We start from the raw sequence: 16,295 nt of genomic DNA on the forward strand, positions 1-16,295 counted from the left end.
TGTTCTTGTAGTGACTCAGCGGCTGTATGAGTGGTTACTTTCCATCACAGTTTTCTCTGGGACAATCCAGGAGCAGCAGTTTCGAAGGTTCTCAACACAAAACCTACAAAACAATTGATCCTGGAGCATTGAAGAGACCACTGTGATTGAAAGTAAAGGCGCCATTCTTACCACTCATACAATGAGACACATAAAAGTCAATCACACAAACTATTTATAGGAATCTTTTTTTTTTTTCACCTAAAGAGTTCTACAATGCATCTTTAATCTCTTACCCCCTGCCTTAACCGAGTGACAAAACTGATCGTATTTTGATGTGTTTTTGTCGCTTTGTTAATTGTTGCTTTTCTGTCATGTTTGTGCTGCTTTTTTGTTGCTTTTTCATCAATTCTTAGTCGTGTTTTTGACACTTTTTTGTCGTGTTTTTGTGGGGGGGGTTTTCATCACTTTTTAGTCGTGTTATCGTTGCCTGTTTATTGTGTTTTTCTCGTTGTTTTGTCACTTTCTTGTTGCGTTTTCATTCTCGTTTTTGTAGCTGTTTTGACGCTTTTGTGTAGAAATCTTGCTCATTATTATAAATATTGTTATATATATAAATATACTGTATATGGTTATGGAAATGTTTAAGAACAATCTACCAACAAAGAGTTATATTAAGTTAAATTTCGGCAACAAAACAGAATAAGTGCATTGGCAGAGGCCCCTTTAAAGTTCTTTATTCATTGTACATGAACACTGTGACTTGTTTGCACATTTTCCTGTTCTTCTTTAATTGCACGTGTTCTTGTCTAATTGAGTGTTTCTTCAGAGCTGATGTAACAAGTCAATTCCTCCATCGCGAGATCAATAAAGGCTTACTTTCTCTTGAATGTTACATGTTTTAAATTCCTGTGCATTGTGCGCATTGACACGCCTCCCTTTTGTTCTCCTGCACAGTACAACACATAATAATGTCTACTACACGAAACCCGTAACCTTTGTTATTTTCTGTCAGGTGCTGCTGGTACCTTATGGAAGCTCCTGAAATAGGCCGCCTTCTCATCGGGGTACTTCTCTAACCGCCGCGGCCCTTTACTCGACGCCTTCTTGAACACGAGCCAACACCTCCGGAAGATCTGACAACACAAAACCAACCAAGACTTAGAGGAATGCGGCTCCCTACAGGCAAAGGGGGGGAAAAAAAACATTTAAGTAGCAGGCAAACAGTGATGTACAAGTGAGTGTTAGGGCAGTACTGACATCACAAGAAGCCTTAACAAACCACAAAATCAACAGAGTCTTCTTGACTTAGAGTATCTTCAGTTGTTTGCTGAGTTGATCAAAGAAATGAGGTTACTGGAAATGACAAGTTGATGTAATGACATGAAACGAGTCTCGATATGCAACGAGAAGAGCACAGCAACAAGAATCCCAAATTAGTTTGTTCAGGAACTTGAGGGAAACTTTATAAATGACGATGCGATGCCACCAAGGCGACACTGAGCGATGAGTCAATTTTGCTGTTGCTGTGGATGTTAATAATACTCCGATGCTGATTGCAATAATGATATCCAATGAGTCACATACAGTATATTTATAGTTCTGGAAAACGGATATGATGAAAAAAAAAAAGGTGTAAAAAAAGTCCTCTCTGCTGTCTCTGTTGTCGATACATAAAAGGCAAGTTTACGCATATATATAGTGACCTGATTTCAATGAAGTGACGACGGATTAGCAGATGCTTCGCCGTCGGAAGTCACGTTATTCTTGACACACGCAAAGTGCGGCAAAGTGTCTCCACAGCCCCCGTCGTGCTTTAAGTGGAGCAGCGCAAATCTCCGCTGAATTACTATTTGCGTTTCAAATGGGGCCAATATTGTCCGTGAGTTCCCTGAAAGCCGACATTAATGCAGAGAAGGGATGAGTCACCTTAAACGTAGGCCTAAGCCCACACAAACACAAACGGACCTCCGAGCGACGGATCGACGCTCAGAAGAAGAAGAAGAACGGGTGAGTAAATTATTCAGCTGTTTACCGCTTTTAATATTTATCACTTTTCATTTGGCATAATTGGGTTTAGCCAGTCACTTATTTATCCCAATGCTTTATTTATAGGGTCTTACACGGCGTTTATCGGCAGCTTTGAAAATATACGGGCTCCAGCTGCCGTCACGTACACATGAACGTGCATATTTTACAACTGAAACCGCGGGGATTCTGGTAACGTTTTTAAGTTAATTACGGCCCCCGAGATGCTTTTCCAGCTGCAACTTCCAAGTTCATTGTCAGTTTTCAGTTCTCCAACCACTCTTTTCATGATTTTATACCCCGTCTCAGCGTTATGTTGCTTTATCCAAACAGTTCGGACAAACGCTGCTGCCATCAAGTTGAATTTCACTTCTCGTTTTTGAAGTTGGAACTGGAAAAGGCAATCACATAAAATCAACATCTTTGCAAATAGCACAGAAAAGGGCGTTTTTAATATAGGGATGCAGAATTAATCGCAATCAAATCACCATCAGATTTATAATGGTCGCAGACAGCAATTATGCCCTGAAAACAACAAAAGTCTGTCTGCATAAAAAGTTGTAATGTGTTAGCCAGTTAAATCTGTAGTTTAGATATCTACAAACGCTAAGGCTTGGGTGTGCAGCATTCATATTCAGGCAATCATCAGCCTTAATGTCTTGTATGCAGAAGCTTTATATAGAAGCTGCAGTTACGCATAAGACCTGAGGTGGCAGTAGTGAGCATAAAATGACTAACTTGCATCTAGCCCCTTTAAACCCTTAACTGCGCACATTTTCTCCAGTTCGATCTAAAAGCTTCTTTAAAAAGGCGTCAACATAGCGACAAAAAAGAGACGAGAATGAGGTTGAAAAGGCAGCAAAACAGGTGACAAAAAAGAAAAGAAAAAAAAACGCAAAAAAGTGATGGAAAAAGCAACACAACAGGCAACAAGAAAGTGGTGAAAAAGCAACAAAAGAGTTACAAAAAAAGCGACAAAAACGAGATGTATGAAAACACAGCAAAAAAGCATCTTGAAAGCATCGAAAACACAACAAAACAGGTGACACAAAAGCAACCAAAATGCAATGAAAAAGTGATGAAAAAGCAACAACACAGGTGACAAAAAACGTGACAAAAAAGCAACAAATTCATGACGGAAGAGATCAGTTTTGAAGTCTTGAAAAGAAGGTTCTTGAGCAATGGGCGCTGGCAGCTTTATGACCACGACACTGGGGGCTGCCATTGCTCCGCCATTGCTGTAGTACCTCCATATCGCCACTAGGCCCCCATTGAAAAGCATTGGAGTTTAGACACCTTAAAAACAACTTTAACGCCTGGTTTCAATTTTTTCAACACTAGACTAGGCTAGATATTCCTCCTGAGATAACGCTGGGTTAGTCACAATTTATGAAACCAGGCTGGTTTTCGTAAGAAGAATTTTGGAAATCTCATACTTAATGAGGGTCGGACTGTTAGCATTGGAGCAGCGCGATCTACAGCAAGGGCCGAGTCTACGGTGAAGATCCCCCCGTATGTCCTTTATAGGAACATGCTTCGTCAGAGATGGGGAGGGGGAGCCTGTAATGAATTCCCCCTCGACCGTGGTCATTATGGTAAACGGGGAGGAGTGAGCAGTCTATGTTCTTGAATCATCGTCTGTACTCTGTAGTTTAAGGGTCGAACGCTCAGCCCGCAGCCCCTGAGCTGAACCTTAGTGCGCTGACGAAGCCTTTTGGATGAGAGGCGAAACATTCGACCCTTCAACTACAGAGTACAGACGATGACTCAAGAACCGTCACTGAAGATGGACAATGCCGACTGACATCAGTTTTTAAGATCTTTTCTTTCAAATGAGGCGTTACACTGACCCTATAGCTGTAAGCTCCAGTCGAGAAGCTTTTAGATTTGGGTAAAGCTGAACTGGAGACAATGTGCTCGGTTCAGATGGGAGTTAAGAGGTTAATATCCATCTGAAAAACACTGTGGCAGACAGCCTTTCACACTAAGCACTCTCTCCTCTGTGGGGAAACCGTGGAAGAACAATTCATTTGTTTACACAGCTGTCATACTTCATAAACTCTGCCACTTTGGTAATTGACTTGAGTGGCTCCCGAGACCCTCTGTCGTGCGCTTTGATCGGGTCCCGCAGTTCTAGTTAAGAGTAGTTAACAGTCCAAATAACGCACTTAAGACAATCCTCAACGTCAACGATAAAATGCACGGACAAAGGCTTGGAGAGGCGATCGGCTGGCATTGCCATTGTCCAAAGTTGTAAGTGCAGCACTTTCACAGCCAATAAAATGTAACATAAAATGCGTGTTTGGCAGGAAAACTAACAAAGATGTGAATCTCTTTTGATGGCCATTACCACATTTGCAGTAAAATTAAAGCCTGCCTCTATTCCCCTTTGGGAGCTTGACTCAAAGCAATAGCAGAGTATTTCAGCCTGGTAGCGCTCAGATTAAGTAATTATTGCCGCACAAAGGCAGGCATTGGGAGATAGCTGGTGCATAATAAGAACTAGAGGGTGTGAATGGAGAGGACTTAATTTTGTCTGTTTCGCGGTTGTCAGAGCTATTCTCAGGCCACTGTGGCTCTTCTTCACACACACTCGTACATGACTGTAATTACGCAGATGTGATGAAGACTCTGGACACTGTGATATGGCCGTATAAGAGAGGACACGGGGCCCGGCGCTGGCACCGGCGCAAAAGGAGGACATTAAAAACAAACTTCTCTTTGGTGCAGGTTTTAGCCGCTGACTTTTGAACCGCGCTGGGAAAATAAGCTTAGAGTCAACTACGCAAAACAGCACAAGCAGAATTAAAGTGTGTTCTTTCAATCTTGGCAAATATATAAGTATAAAATCAAAACTCCACTTTGTTCTACCTTAACTTAGACCTGTTGATCAAAGATGTGAGTATAAAAGACCGCCCCGGAATCCGGCTACCTTTGTATTACATATTCCACAAATGATTTGGATTATTATCATTTTATTCTGAGCTAAAAGAGAAAAAAGTCTAAGCTCCTCTCCACACCGAGTCACAGTCACTGAGGCTTTGCGCTCGGTGAATGAGAGGCAGATCACAGTAAGTCTTTTGTGCTCGGCATAAGCAGCTCCCCACAGGAATCCCCTCCAACAATATGAACCCCTGCTCTTCCATTGTCGTAATAGGACGGTCTTATCTTAAAGGCAGCCTAATGAACGGAGGTCACATAATTAACAGCAGCGATAAGCCATTCAGCATGATTCAATATAATTCAATATGCGTCTGAAGTCCTCTATCTCAGTAAGTAGTTTTCGCTGCAGCAAACACAAATGGACAGCGTTTCTGCTCCAGATGTGAGATATCATGAGCGATTCTGAGAAGGCTCGCATTATCTGATGTTTTATCGTGTGGTCATTAAATGTTTTTTTGTTGCTGATGTTGTTATAGGGCTACTCCATAAGCTACAAAGTCAGGGAGAGTTGATGCCTCATTTTTATTTCCATCTGTTTATTTCTCATGTACTTAATTAGACAGTATAGCATCAAATGGGGAGAAGTGTGGGGACAGACACCTAAGACTAAGGTATACTTTACTGTCCCCAGAGGGAAATTTGTCGTCTGTGTTTGATGGTAAATGGTTTCAACTTATATAGCGCTTTTCCACCTACATTAGGCACTCAAAGCGCTTTACAGCAAGGATCCACTCACCCATTCACACTCTCGTTCTTACACCAGTGTACGCAGACACTGGAGGCAAGGAGGGTGAAGTGTCTTGCCCAAGGACAAGACGACAATGTGTACCTTCTGGAGGTGGGATTCGAAACCCCGACCTTCCGATCATGAGACAGTAAATGGTAAATGGTCTCAACTTTTTTTCCACCTACATTAGGCACTCAAAGCAAATTCACTCTACCTTTTTTTTGCCAAAAAATTTTGTCATACATGTCCATGTACCCGAGCCGTAATTGTACATGAATTTTCGTTCAGTAAAAGAAAAAAAAAAAAGCACGTAAAAAAAAAAAAAATAGGCACTCAAAGCGCTTTACAGCAAGGATCCTTTCACCCACTCACACACCAGTGTACGCCGACACTGGAGGCAAGGTGGGTGAGGTGTCTTGCCCAACGACACAATGACAGTTTGACAATATAGAGTTTATCTGCAATGTCAAGAGATGGGAAAAAATGAATGTGGGGGGAAAAAAAAAATTTTTTAAAGGAAAAATTAGGTGGGGAAATGGGGAATAACCTCTTTTTGAGCGATAAAGCAATATAAATGTGGATGTCTGAAGATAATTTGGTCAGGACAGTGTTTATGAACATGCATGGGTCTCACGCATGTAAACACGCCACACATAACTGTATAATTGTAACACTTTGAGAAAAAAGAAAATAAATATTAACTGCTCAGATATACTACTACTACTACTAAACTACTATTAATCATCATTGTTAATTGAGAAAGTCCCCAAAAATATTGAGTTATTCATTTATATCGCCCAGCCCTAGTCAAGAGCACTGGGCACCCACAGGGACGACATCTAGAGCTGGCTGGTTACAGTCACATACTGGAGCCTATTTGTGGGCATGTTTTGGCTTGATGAGAAAACCCACGCAGGGAGAACATGCAAACACAAACTGGGAATCAAACTCGGGACCTTTGTTGCAGTAAGGCAAGCGCAACAAACCTCCTAAGCCACCGTGCAACGTATTATTATATCGAACTATCTGAATGCTATACAAATTGTTGATGCTTTCGACAAAACTATGCTGGCTCTCGTGCATCTTAAGTGGTCCCGCTAACTCCCAAATTTATATTCCTCTGTAATACAGTATGAGCAACCCTGCCGCTGGATACAAGTGACCTTGGGCGAAGAGAGCAGGAAGTGGCCTGAACTACAAATAGCTTGTTTTGATATTAAGTTGCACGGACTTCTATCTCAGGACGATCAGGATATATTTAGAAGGTAGTGTGCGATGTAGCGTATAAGTGAGTCTCTGCATAAGCCTGAAACAATGGGTTTATCTGTGGGGTAGTATTACGGAGTCACCAGGCAGGAGAGAACGTTTCAAGGGTAATCCCGTCACTCTCTGTTTGGTGGCGCAGTAAACACTTCAGGAGGTACTTGGCAAAGGAGCAGCAAAGTTCATCTGCTTCAGCGCGCCACTACAGAGAAAAGTGAGAATTAGACACAGACAGGCGCTTTTGAGATAAATATCAACCAGCGAAGAGACCTGTCGTCATATACTGTGTTTAAGCCTGTGAGATAGGGTCAGTGCATTTAGATCTTAAAAGGTAAGGTATGTAGATATTTCATAAATGTTTGTGTCAAATACGAAGCAATCATGTTCTAAGCAAATCTATTAACAATAACAAAAACATTTTACATGACTGCACCTGTCACAAATCTGGTCTCAATGAGTGCCAGTGCTGGGCTCCAGTAGTTAAAGAAGTAGCTTGTTTACCTTAATAAATCCTTTTCGTAGTCCCTCTGGGGGTAATGCATGTGTTGATGGGATGATTGGGGGGTCTTTCATCTCCCCCTGGTGTCTCTGGCCAGAAAACCACAATTGCAACTTTCCCTGCACCGGGTTGGAGGCGCAATACACACTAATAGAATCACGAAGAAGAAGCTAACAGGCTAACGGGCAAAGCTAACTGCGGGCTTGCGCCACTTAAACAGTTTTTACAGCCAAGTTTGAGTGAAATGAAATATCTCCATTGTGTCATTAGATGTACAATATATCTCTCTCTCCCTTTGTCTTTTCTGTCAGCTTAGTATTTACTCTCACGGACAATTAATGAGTAAAAAAACGCAACACCTGCAGTGCCACTTATGGCCTCTGGGGGAAAGGGTGCCTGATTTTTTGCTTTGGTTACCAGTATTTTGTCAACTCAGTACTTACTTCTAAAAAGGCACACCTTTAACCTGGCTCCTATAGTTTCTCTAATAGGCCTAATGCCTCAAACTGAGTCTGAAAACTGAATGCTTCTCACAACAGCTGCCTATGAATAATTAGATAAACGTGGAATTCTTATCATCTAATATTATTGTACCAACAAACAGACACTTGATAATAATAAACTAATGAAGAAGAAGAAGTAGTGAAACAGTGACATCTCATTCAGCAAACAAAAATAAAACTTAAATTAAAACATCCCCTCAAAGCGAATCAGGCAACCGTCACTAAGGCAAATCAGACGATCTATTTTTAAGTCATTTTCCCGGAACAAAACACATCCACTTCGCAAAATATCATCCAACTTGTGACATTATTGAGGATGCGTCTGGCTTCCTGATATATTCTGGCCCGCTTCACCCCTGAGGCAATGCCCTCGTCATTCGGATGAACAGAGGAACTGTCTAAAGACATGAAAATGATTTCCAATGACAGGCCCCTTCGCATGAATGACTAATAGCGTCGGGGGCTACAAAAATAGCAACCGGTGAGGATAATTATCGAAACGCACTCACAACTCCTCTGATATTTATAATTCCTTAGATGTTCTATCATGAGGACAAACGCGCAGGAGGGGCCGCGACCCCGAGATGATTGATGTGCCACAAAGTACAGTTTAAAGATGATTGCTGCTGGTGCTCTTAGCGAAAACACACGACAGGAGAGCACTTGAATCAGCCCATGGTGCAACACTCGGCTGTAACAGAGAGGATTAGAGCCTGTGTTTAGCATCAGATGAGAAAAGCTCAACCATAGGCGCAGAATATAGTGTAGCTGTTCCAATAGGTTGCTGCTTCTATCATTTTTGGTGGTTTCAAAACATGTGCATTTCTTTTTAGTCGTTGGCATAAAATTCCTTCAAATCAATGTCATGCTGTAAGTTCCTTTCTAGGATGTCGAGTGAATACATGGACTTGTGGCTGGGGTCCATATTGGGCAGTGCAGAAGTTTCCCCTGGTGGTGATGATGACGTCTGACGGACTATGACAGAGCAAACCTCGAAGTATCAGCTCAAGGCGCCGGCAATCAATTAGAGACAGCGCGGCTCAGTCTGTAGAGCTGAGTCCATCTTTGTAATTTGATTTGTTATCCCGTCAGACAGTTGTTACAGCAATCATGGTGGCGATCACTCCACTGACCCCAGCCTTTAGCTTCCTCTTACCCAGAAACCCACGAGCCCCATCAGTCGTGTCCCGCCAAACGTGACAAACGCACAAGTTCGGCTTAATTGCGCTCACTTCGTCCCCTCTCCCGCCTCAGCGCCAGTGGTCACCTCTGACACGCCCACTCCTATTTCACGTGTAATACATTTCCTGCTGCATATGTAATGCCGGGACATGCCATCATTTTGTAATTCGCCCCTGACTACAGCTGTTGGCAGAGTGGTGAGCCCGTCGCGCCCCAGTTAATCATAGATTACTTTATCTGGGCCATTCCAAATCCTCCTGTGTAATGCGCTGCTACCTCAGCAGCAAGTAATCACTGCCCCTCACCCCAAACCCCCAGCCCAAACAGAACCAGCTCCCTGTTCCCGGTCCGTTCGATTGGGCTGTTCTTTTACATGCATGCATTGAAGACTTAACATTATCACGGCATATTCAAAAAGTAAGGGCAGCCAATTAATAACATATCCCCTTTTGGTTTCCTCTTAAATGTTTGACTGTTTTTTGGATACAGATGCCCCTTTTTTCCCTTTAGAGCAAAGAAACAAAGCAACAAATCAGAGCCCTAAATCCACAAGGAGAGTCAGTTTTCTTTATCTTCTTACAAAGTGGGATGAATGTGTTTAATCTGGTTGTTTACTAAATATCATCACTGTTCATTAATAGGGCTACCAAATGTGGTAAAAGCAGCATTCTTTCATTTGTGCCCTCAAGTGATCGTCGCACGCACCCATTCTTTTAAACGTAATCTAGCATAGCCTTACTTGTATTAAAGTGATAGTCTGTGAGATTGCGAAATGAGGAGCGAGAGAGAATCAAGTCTCGCTGTTCCCCTCCTGGTTGGACCAGAAAGCCCATCCCAGTTTGCAAAATGACAAGAGAGAGAAAGAAAGAAGTTATATATGGCATATAATCAAGCGCTCAACCCCTTGGATTGGACTTAACAAGCCAGTTCTCTCTCTACGTCATATTGCTGGCCCAGACGGTGAGTTATACACATCTATTAAATTTGTACAAACTTACAGATTATCACTTAAATAAACATGCATAAAATGGATCTAAATGTAAGATGTATGAGGTGTACCTGTATAACCTTGTCTAACCTCACATAGATGAAGGAAAACCGTTTTTCTTCTTTAAAGCAGTACTTTGTAACTTGTTTACCTTAATAAATCCTTCCCTCTGGGGGTAATACAAGCGTTAATGGGATATTTGGGGGGTCTTTCATCCCCCCCACTGGTGTCTCTAGCCAGAAAACCACAATTGGAACTTTGCCTGTACCAATACACACAAATAGAATCACGAAGAAGAGGCTAACAGGCTAACTGTGGGCTAGCACCACTTAAACAGTATTTACAGCCAAAAATGATCTCCATTGTGTTATTGGATGTACAATATCCCTCTCTCCCTCTGTCTTTTCTGTCAGCATAGTATTTACTCTCACGGAGAATTAACAGGTAAAAAACCGTAAGATGCTACGACACCTGCAGTGGCAGTTATGGCCTCTAGGGGCATGAGTTACTTAGTTCTGCTTTAAACTGCATGAACATTATTTTTTCTGTTTTGATGTAGTGATTACATAGTGTAGTTAGAGAGCAAAACAACAACAAATTTCACGCACAAATATCACAGTATCGTCCATAATTTCCCACAACACGTCGAGTCACTGTATGGCTTTGAGGCTGCGATAACAGGAGCGTACAAAAAAGAGTAACTGTTATTGACTTTATATTTAGTTATGATGCAATAGACGTAGTAACCTCAGAACTGGGAAATGTAGTCTTTAAGCATTTCCACATCATCACGCTGGACTTTGAACAACCACGTCTAAATGGGCAAAGATTATGGAGAGTAATGACAAGATTAAGGAATGGAAAACTAAAATGAGGCATGAAATAAGAGGCTAAAAGGGGTGGAAAGTTTTATGAGGAGAAAGTCGGAATATGATTAAGAAGTGGCGCGAGAGCTTGTTGAGAAAGTGGAGTGTAGGCCAGAGCCACTGAGGCTACAGGCTGCAGCCCTCCATTAGGACTCCTGATAAATTGCGCTTTTTAAATGGGGCTTGTGGTCGGAGCACTATGAATAGCTCATGAATCTAGCATGCAAACTGCCTTTTAAAATAGGACCTACAGTATCTCACAAATCTTGCTAGTACTACAAATTTGGACTAAAAGCCTCAAATGCATAATTAATCGCGATCGAATCAAAATCAAAATAATTGCATTCAAATTGCGATTTTGACATGATAGCAATGACACCCGCGGTGTTCATATCCATAGTGTTAAAATGTGTGGCTAGCTGTGCATGTTTTTGAAGCACAGAGGCAAAAATAGCCGCCAAGTCGTACCAAAGAAGATATAGGTCAATATTGAAGTTTCTCTCTCAGGTGTGAGCGGAGGGGTCAGCTGTAAACAGACTGGCATATAGCTCCTGGCAGCACACACTGCTCCTTCAAGACTCTCCGCATTTATGATCTCGCCATGGACTCATCATGTTGCTTATACCGCAGTGTGGTCGTGTAGTCCTGCCCCTAATGAATGACTTGTGTCTGGCCTGTCAATACATAATAGTGAAGAGTCTGGAATAGAAAGAGTCTGGTATAGTCCTAGGCCATGCTTACTTCATTTGCACCTAATTTAGTTCTTGTTTAGCCCCGATTCTGTCTTTTTCTTCACAGTAAACATGCTATTTCAATATGGTCAGTGCTCTTTAAAGAATTTCGTTTTTTTGGATCCAAAACATTAAGAAAGTTGGCATATACTTTCAATGACAAGTAATTTATGCATTTAGCCCATTAGTCCGCACTCTCTGAAACACGTCCAGAGCAATTTACATTTTATCCTGCACGTGATGCGCAAACAAAACTTCCATTTGCTGTATAAGTATTACCTTGCAAACACAGTAAGAGCAACAACAATCTGCAATGTTATTTCCATCTCTTCGAGCGTGGCTGATCTGAACTTGATCCAAGGAACGATAGACACAGTGTTGCGCAAAATTATCACTTTTTGGCAGAATGTTTCTGCGCTTTAGCATGTTTCTTTGCCAGCGGCTTCCAGGAAGGTACCGAATTAGCATCTAGGCCGGCAGGTAAGGGCTACAAACCAGGAGAGTTTTTTAGATCTAGTTTTATTCGGGCAATGTAAAGAACAAGTGAAGAAAGAAGTGGTTTGTAACTGCAATGATGTCAACAGTATAATTACCAATAGCTTGATTTCATTATCTATAATTTATATCATGATCATTTATATTATTAACACATTGAGTGCCGCGCTGTTTTGGGGATTTAGCTGTAGAGAGCCAGCAATCCAGACCATTTTTCATGATTTTCTAGAACCACAGCGTATCCTATCTATGGACACATGCTATAGCTATGGACACATGCTATGGCTCATTTGAAAGGAGACTCTGAGCTCTCTTTCACCTTTCTCTGTGAAATTTGAAAACAGTTGAATTCTACGTGCCTCAGTTCTTGAGAAATCTAAGCTAAACAGAAGCTAGTTTTGACTTAAAAAAAGGCAAAAACAAAGGCAACAATATACATGAAATGTCCAGGTCGTTTTTGACCAGGTCCAGGTCAGTTCTGTTCATCACAGAGCTACCAAAACCACACATACGGTGTATTAGAGAGTCTAGTTTCGTAATAAACACACACACACAAAGACGAGTTTTTCCGTTTTTGGCACTCACATGTGTTCAGTACAGGAGACACTTAAACAGCACCTAAGCAACAAATGAATGCGTTTCCATTTCTTTCCTCAAGAAGAAAAAAAATCTTCACTAAACAATGACACATATGTAAAAAAACAAACAATAATTGACACTATTCACAGTACCATTAATTTGATTGGATATGCTGCCCTATTCTTACAGTTTCTTCTTCAGTGTGAGACATCAGGATGTTTTCCTCATTTAAACCAAAACTAAAAAGCACTCAGGTTTATAAGGTTTGAGTCCAAGTCTTGGCAGTGCGGTTAACCCTTGAGATAAGGTTCATGCCATGGCCAGAAAACTTGATTTTCTTCCTTTAGCATGTTGCTTTGCCAGTGGCTTTCCAAAACGCCTAATTAGCATCCGGGCCAACAGGTGAGGGCTGTAACTTGGAAACCAACGGTGGCGCCTTAGATGTGCCCGGGCAAGCTCGAGTTGGAATATAAAGTAGGACGATAAAAGGACCGAAGCGAAGAAGTGGGTTGCAACTCCATCAATTTCCAAGCGCAATTAACATCGGCCTGACCACTCGATTATCATATCAATAAAGTGCTGCCCAGTGCGCTGTTTCGGAGACTGTACTTACCAGGAGGATATTACACATGAAACGAGGAGAGCTTTGTGTGCGAGCGTTTGTTATTTGAATTTCATCAGAAAGCCCTAAACGCAAGTAATCCTCGCGCAGTGGTCTCCGTCACCCCCACCGCCGCCACAGCCTCTCCATGCAGCCGCGGGGATTAATTCTAAAGAGGTACTCGCTCGGTGATGTTTGGGCCGCTTCTCTGATACTGTTAGCCGCGGGAACGCACCAAAGCCTTATGTCGGCTACAACTATTTCCCCCCACACACGCAAACAGAAAGCCAAGGATTTGAGCTCCGGCAGGAAGGGACTAACTGGACCCGGGCACAGTGAGAGAAAGAAGAGACGAGCTGAATCGAAATGGCCATTTTAAAGGTCGCAATTAACGCAAGACTTCTCTCATTCAGGAAGTACAATATCTTCGGCAAACAACAGAATGTTTTCCTGTTTTCGTGCCCTATGAGGATCATTTAAATTAAGCAAAGTTTAGACAATTGTTATAAAGTTCACAATTAGCCAGCATTGTGTAGCGCTATAGTGAAAGGGGAAGCTTTTACAATCCTTTGTTTTTGTCTCATGTCTCACCATAGAAAAAAGGCGGGTTTTGATTTGGTGTCAATGGGAGTCGCAGCATGAAATCCCTGAGGAATGCAATTATCACTTTGCAAAGAGCAGACGTTTTGCCGAGATGAGAGAACATGCGAGAGGAGAGTGACAGGGAGGGAAGTGTGTGGGGAAAAAGGGGCTAACACCGCTTAATCTTGACCCCAATGCGTGCTATACACTTCAAACTTCCTCCCCCCAGTGGTAATCCTCGCCGTAAACAGGCCACAGCGCTCCAGTGCAGGACAACGCTCCATGTGCACTTTTATGAATCAGATACATCAGGCTATACCATAAAAAAAAGGAGAAAAAAAAAGCCAAACTGTGGTGTAAGCAGAAACACAAAATCCCACGGTAAAATTTTATAACACTGGGAGTTGCGAGGGTGGCTCAATAAACAAAGGATTTAATGGGCCTGTACAACCACTAATGCAAGAAAGAGCTAATAACAACGGGTTTAGAGAATTTTCCATTTCCTGCACAGTCCCATAGATACAGACGGCATATCTGGAATCACCCATATATGGTAATTTTTTAAAACAGTTAAGGGGGAAAACAATTTTGAAAAATGTTAATTTTCTCTAATTATTCAAAAACTACTGTAACAAATGCTGAATTATGAATAGGCCTATAGTTTTCTACTAAATAATGATACAAAGACATGGGGAGGAGCAAAGTGGTTCAACAGCCCATAAATACATGAATAACGGAGAATGCTAACTTGATGCTACATGTTAGCATCGGGCTAATGCTAACGGTTAGCTAGCGCTTGCTACAACTGCCATTTTTTCACTTCTACTGAACAAAAAATGTCTTTATTTATGTGTGATAAATAAGTTCATATTCCACCAGAAAATGGCTAAAAAGAGTGGAAAATTGTGTTTCTCTAAAGATTCTATTTTCCCCCTCGGCGAAGCCACGCCCCCTTCTATGACGAGATGCCGTCTGTGTCTATGGCCACCTTCAGTCCTCACCTGGTTGACATTTCTTTGAGGATTACAGCATGTGAAAGACACATTATGAAATAGTGAAAACAATCAGCTAATGGTGGGAATGCTGGGAATTCATAAGCAAAGGTATAAAAACCAGGAAATACAGATTGGAGCGTTTCAGCAGTAGAAGAAAAGACAAACCAAAGTGAACTGAATTACTTCAAAGGCACACAACGTAACATTTTGGATCCTACTGTTGCCAGAAAATACAAACGTGCTCCTATAATGACACATAAAAGTGTGGGTAATCAAAGAATGAGTTCAAATGAGGATTTAACCTATTTATTACGTTATTATGTATTCTCATATTGGGCTGCCTTGCGTCAACATCGCCATGAAGACGAGCTGGAGACGAACCCAGTAAAGCTACAGTAGTGCAATAGTGCAATAGTGTAACAATAGTGCTCAAGACAGAGCGAAATAGTTCTCAAGACAGAGCGAGTCAAAACAAGACTTAACAATAGTGCTCAAGACAGAGCGAGTCAAAACAAGACTTAGAAATAGTGCTCAAGACAGAACGAAATAGTGCTCAAGACGGAGCAAGTCAAAACAAGACTTAGAAATAGTGCTCAAGACAGAGCGAAATAGTGCTCATGACGGAGCGAGTCAAAACAAGACTTAAAAATGCATATAACTGAAAGTATTTTATCACACTCTAGCCTCTTACTGTAATTGATTAATTCTATCTTGAAGTTTTTATTGATTGTATTTGTTTTCTTATATTTATGCAACTGTGAAGCACTTTGAATTGCCTTGTGTATGAATTGTGCTCTACAAATAAACTTGCCTTGCCTTGCCTTGCCTTACAGTCAGCTCTAAGGAGAGGTGAGCCGCCCACAGCAATCACACGTTTTTAACCTCTTAACCCCAGCCATAGGTAACGAGTAACGCCTCATTTGAAAGCTAAGACCTACAAAACTGATCTAGAAGGATCTTTTTTTCTCGCATTGTTGCCGTTCGACGTCCGCGCAGTGATATTGTCGAAGTACTCCAGGTGTTATTATGCCTCACAATGCAGTGCCCCTTTTTGTCCACTTAGAAAATCGACATGTTTAATTGTGTGTAACTAGACTTGGATCGTGTAACGTTTCACCGGAACTGTATTTAAATGGGGAAAACATGGAAAAGTTTGGTAGCTTCTAACTTCACCCCAGTTTGGGGCTATACCTTTGCTGGGAGAGACATTTGCATGACTGAGCACACGCACAAAGACCAGACAGGTACGGTACGCATCAACTCGTCTAAGCTAAGGTAAGAACATATCTCAGTATATAAAAACAGCGGCCTATCACTTTAGGATATATTTTTTT

General features: G+C 41.7%; 1 protein-coding gene across 1 annotated transcript in view; it reads right to left on the reverse strand.

Moving 5' to 3' along the window:
- The window catches only part of dok6 (docking protein 6), a 56,566-nt gene that overhangs the window by 27,508 nt on the left and 12,763 nt on the right, over nucleotides 1–16,295 (reverse strand). Inside the window, exon 2 of the mRNA XM_079575826.1 lies at nucleotides 1,008–1,115. Within this exon, the coding sequence (XP_079431952.1) occupies nucleotides 1,008–1,115 (108 nt within the window). The remainder of the gene's footprint in view (nucleotides 1–1,007; nucleotides 1,116–16,295) is intronic.

The sequence above is a fragment of the Gobius niger genome (genome assembly GCF_951799975.1).
Source record: "Gobius niger genome assembly, chromosome: 18".
Taxonomy (NCBI): domain Eukaryota; kingdom Metazoa; phylum Chordata; class Actinopteri; order Gobiiformes; family Gobiidae; genus Gobius; species Gobius niger.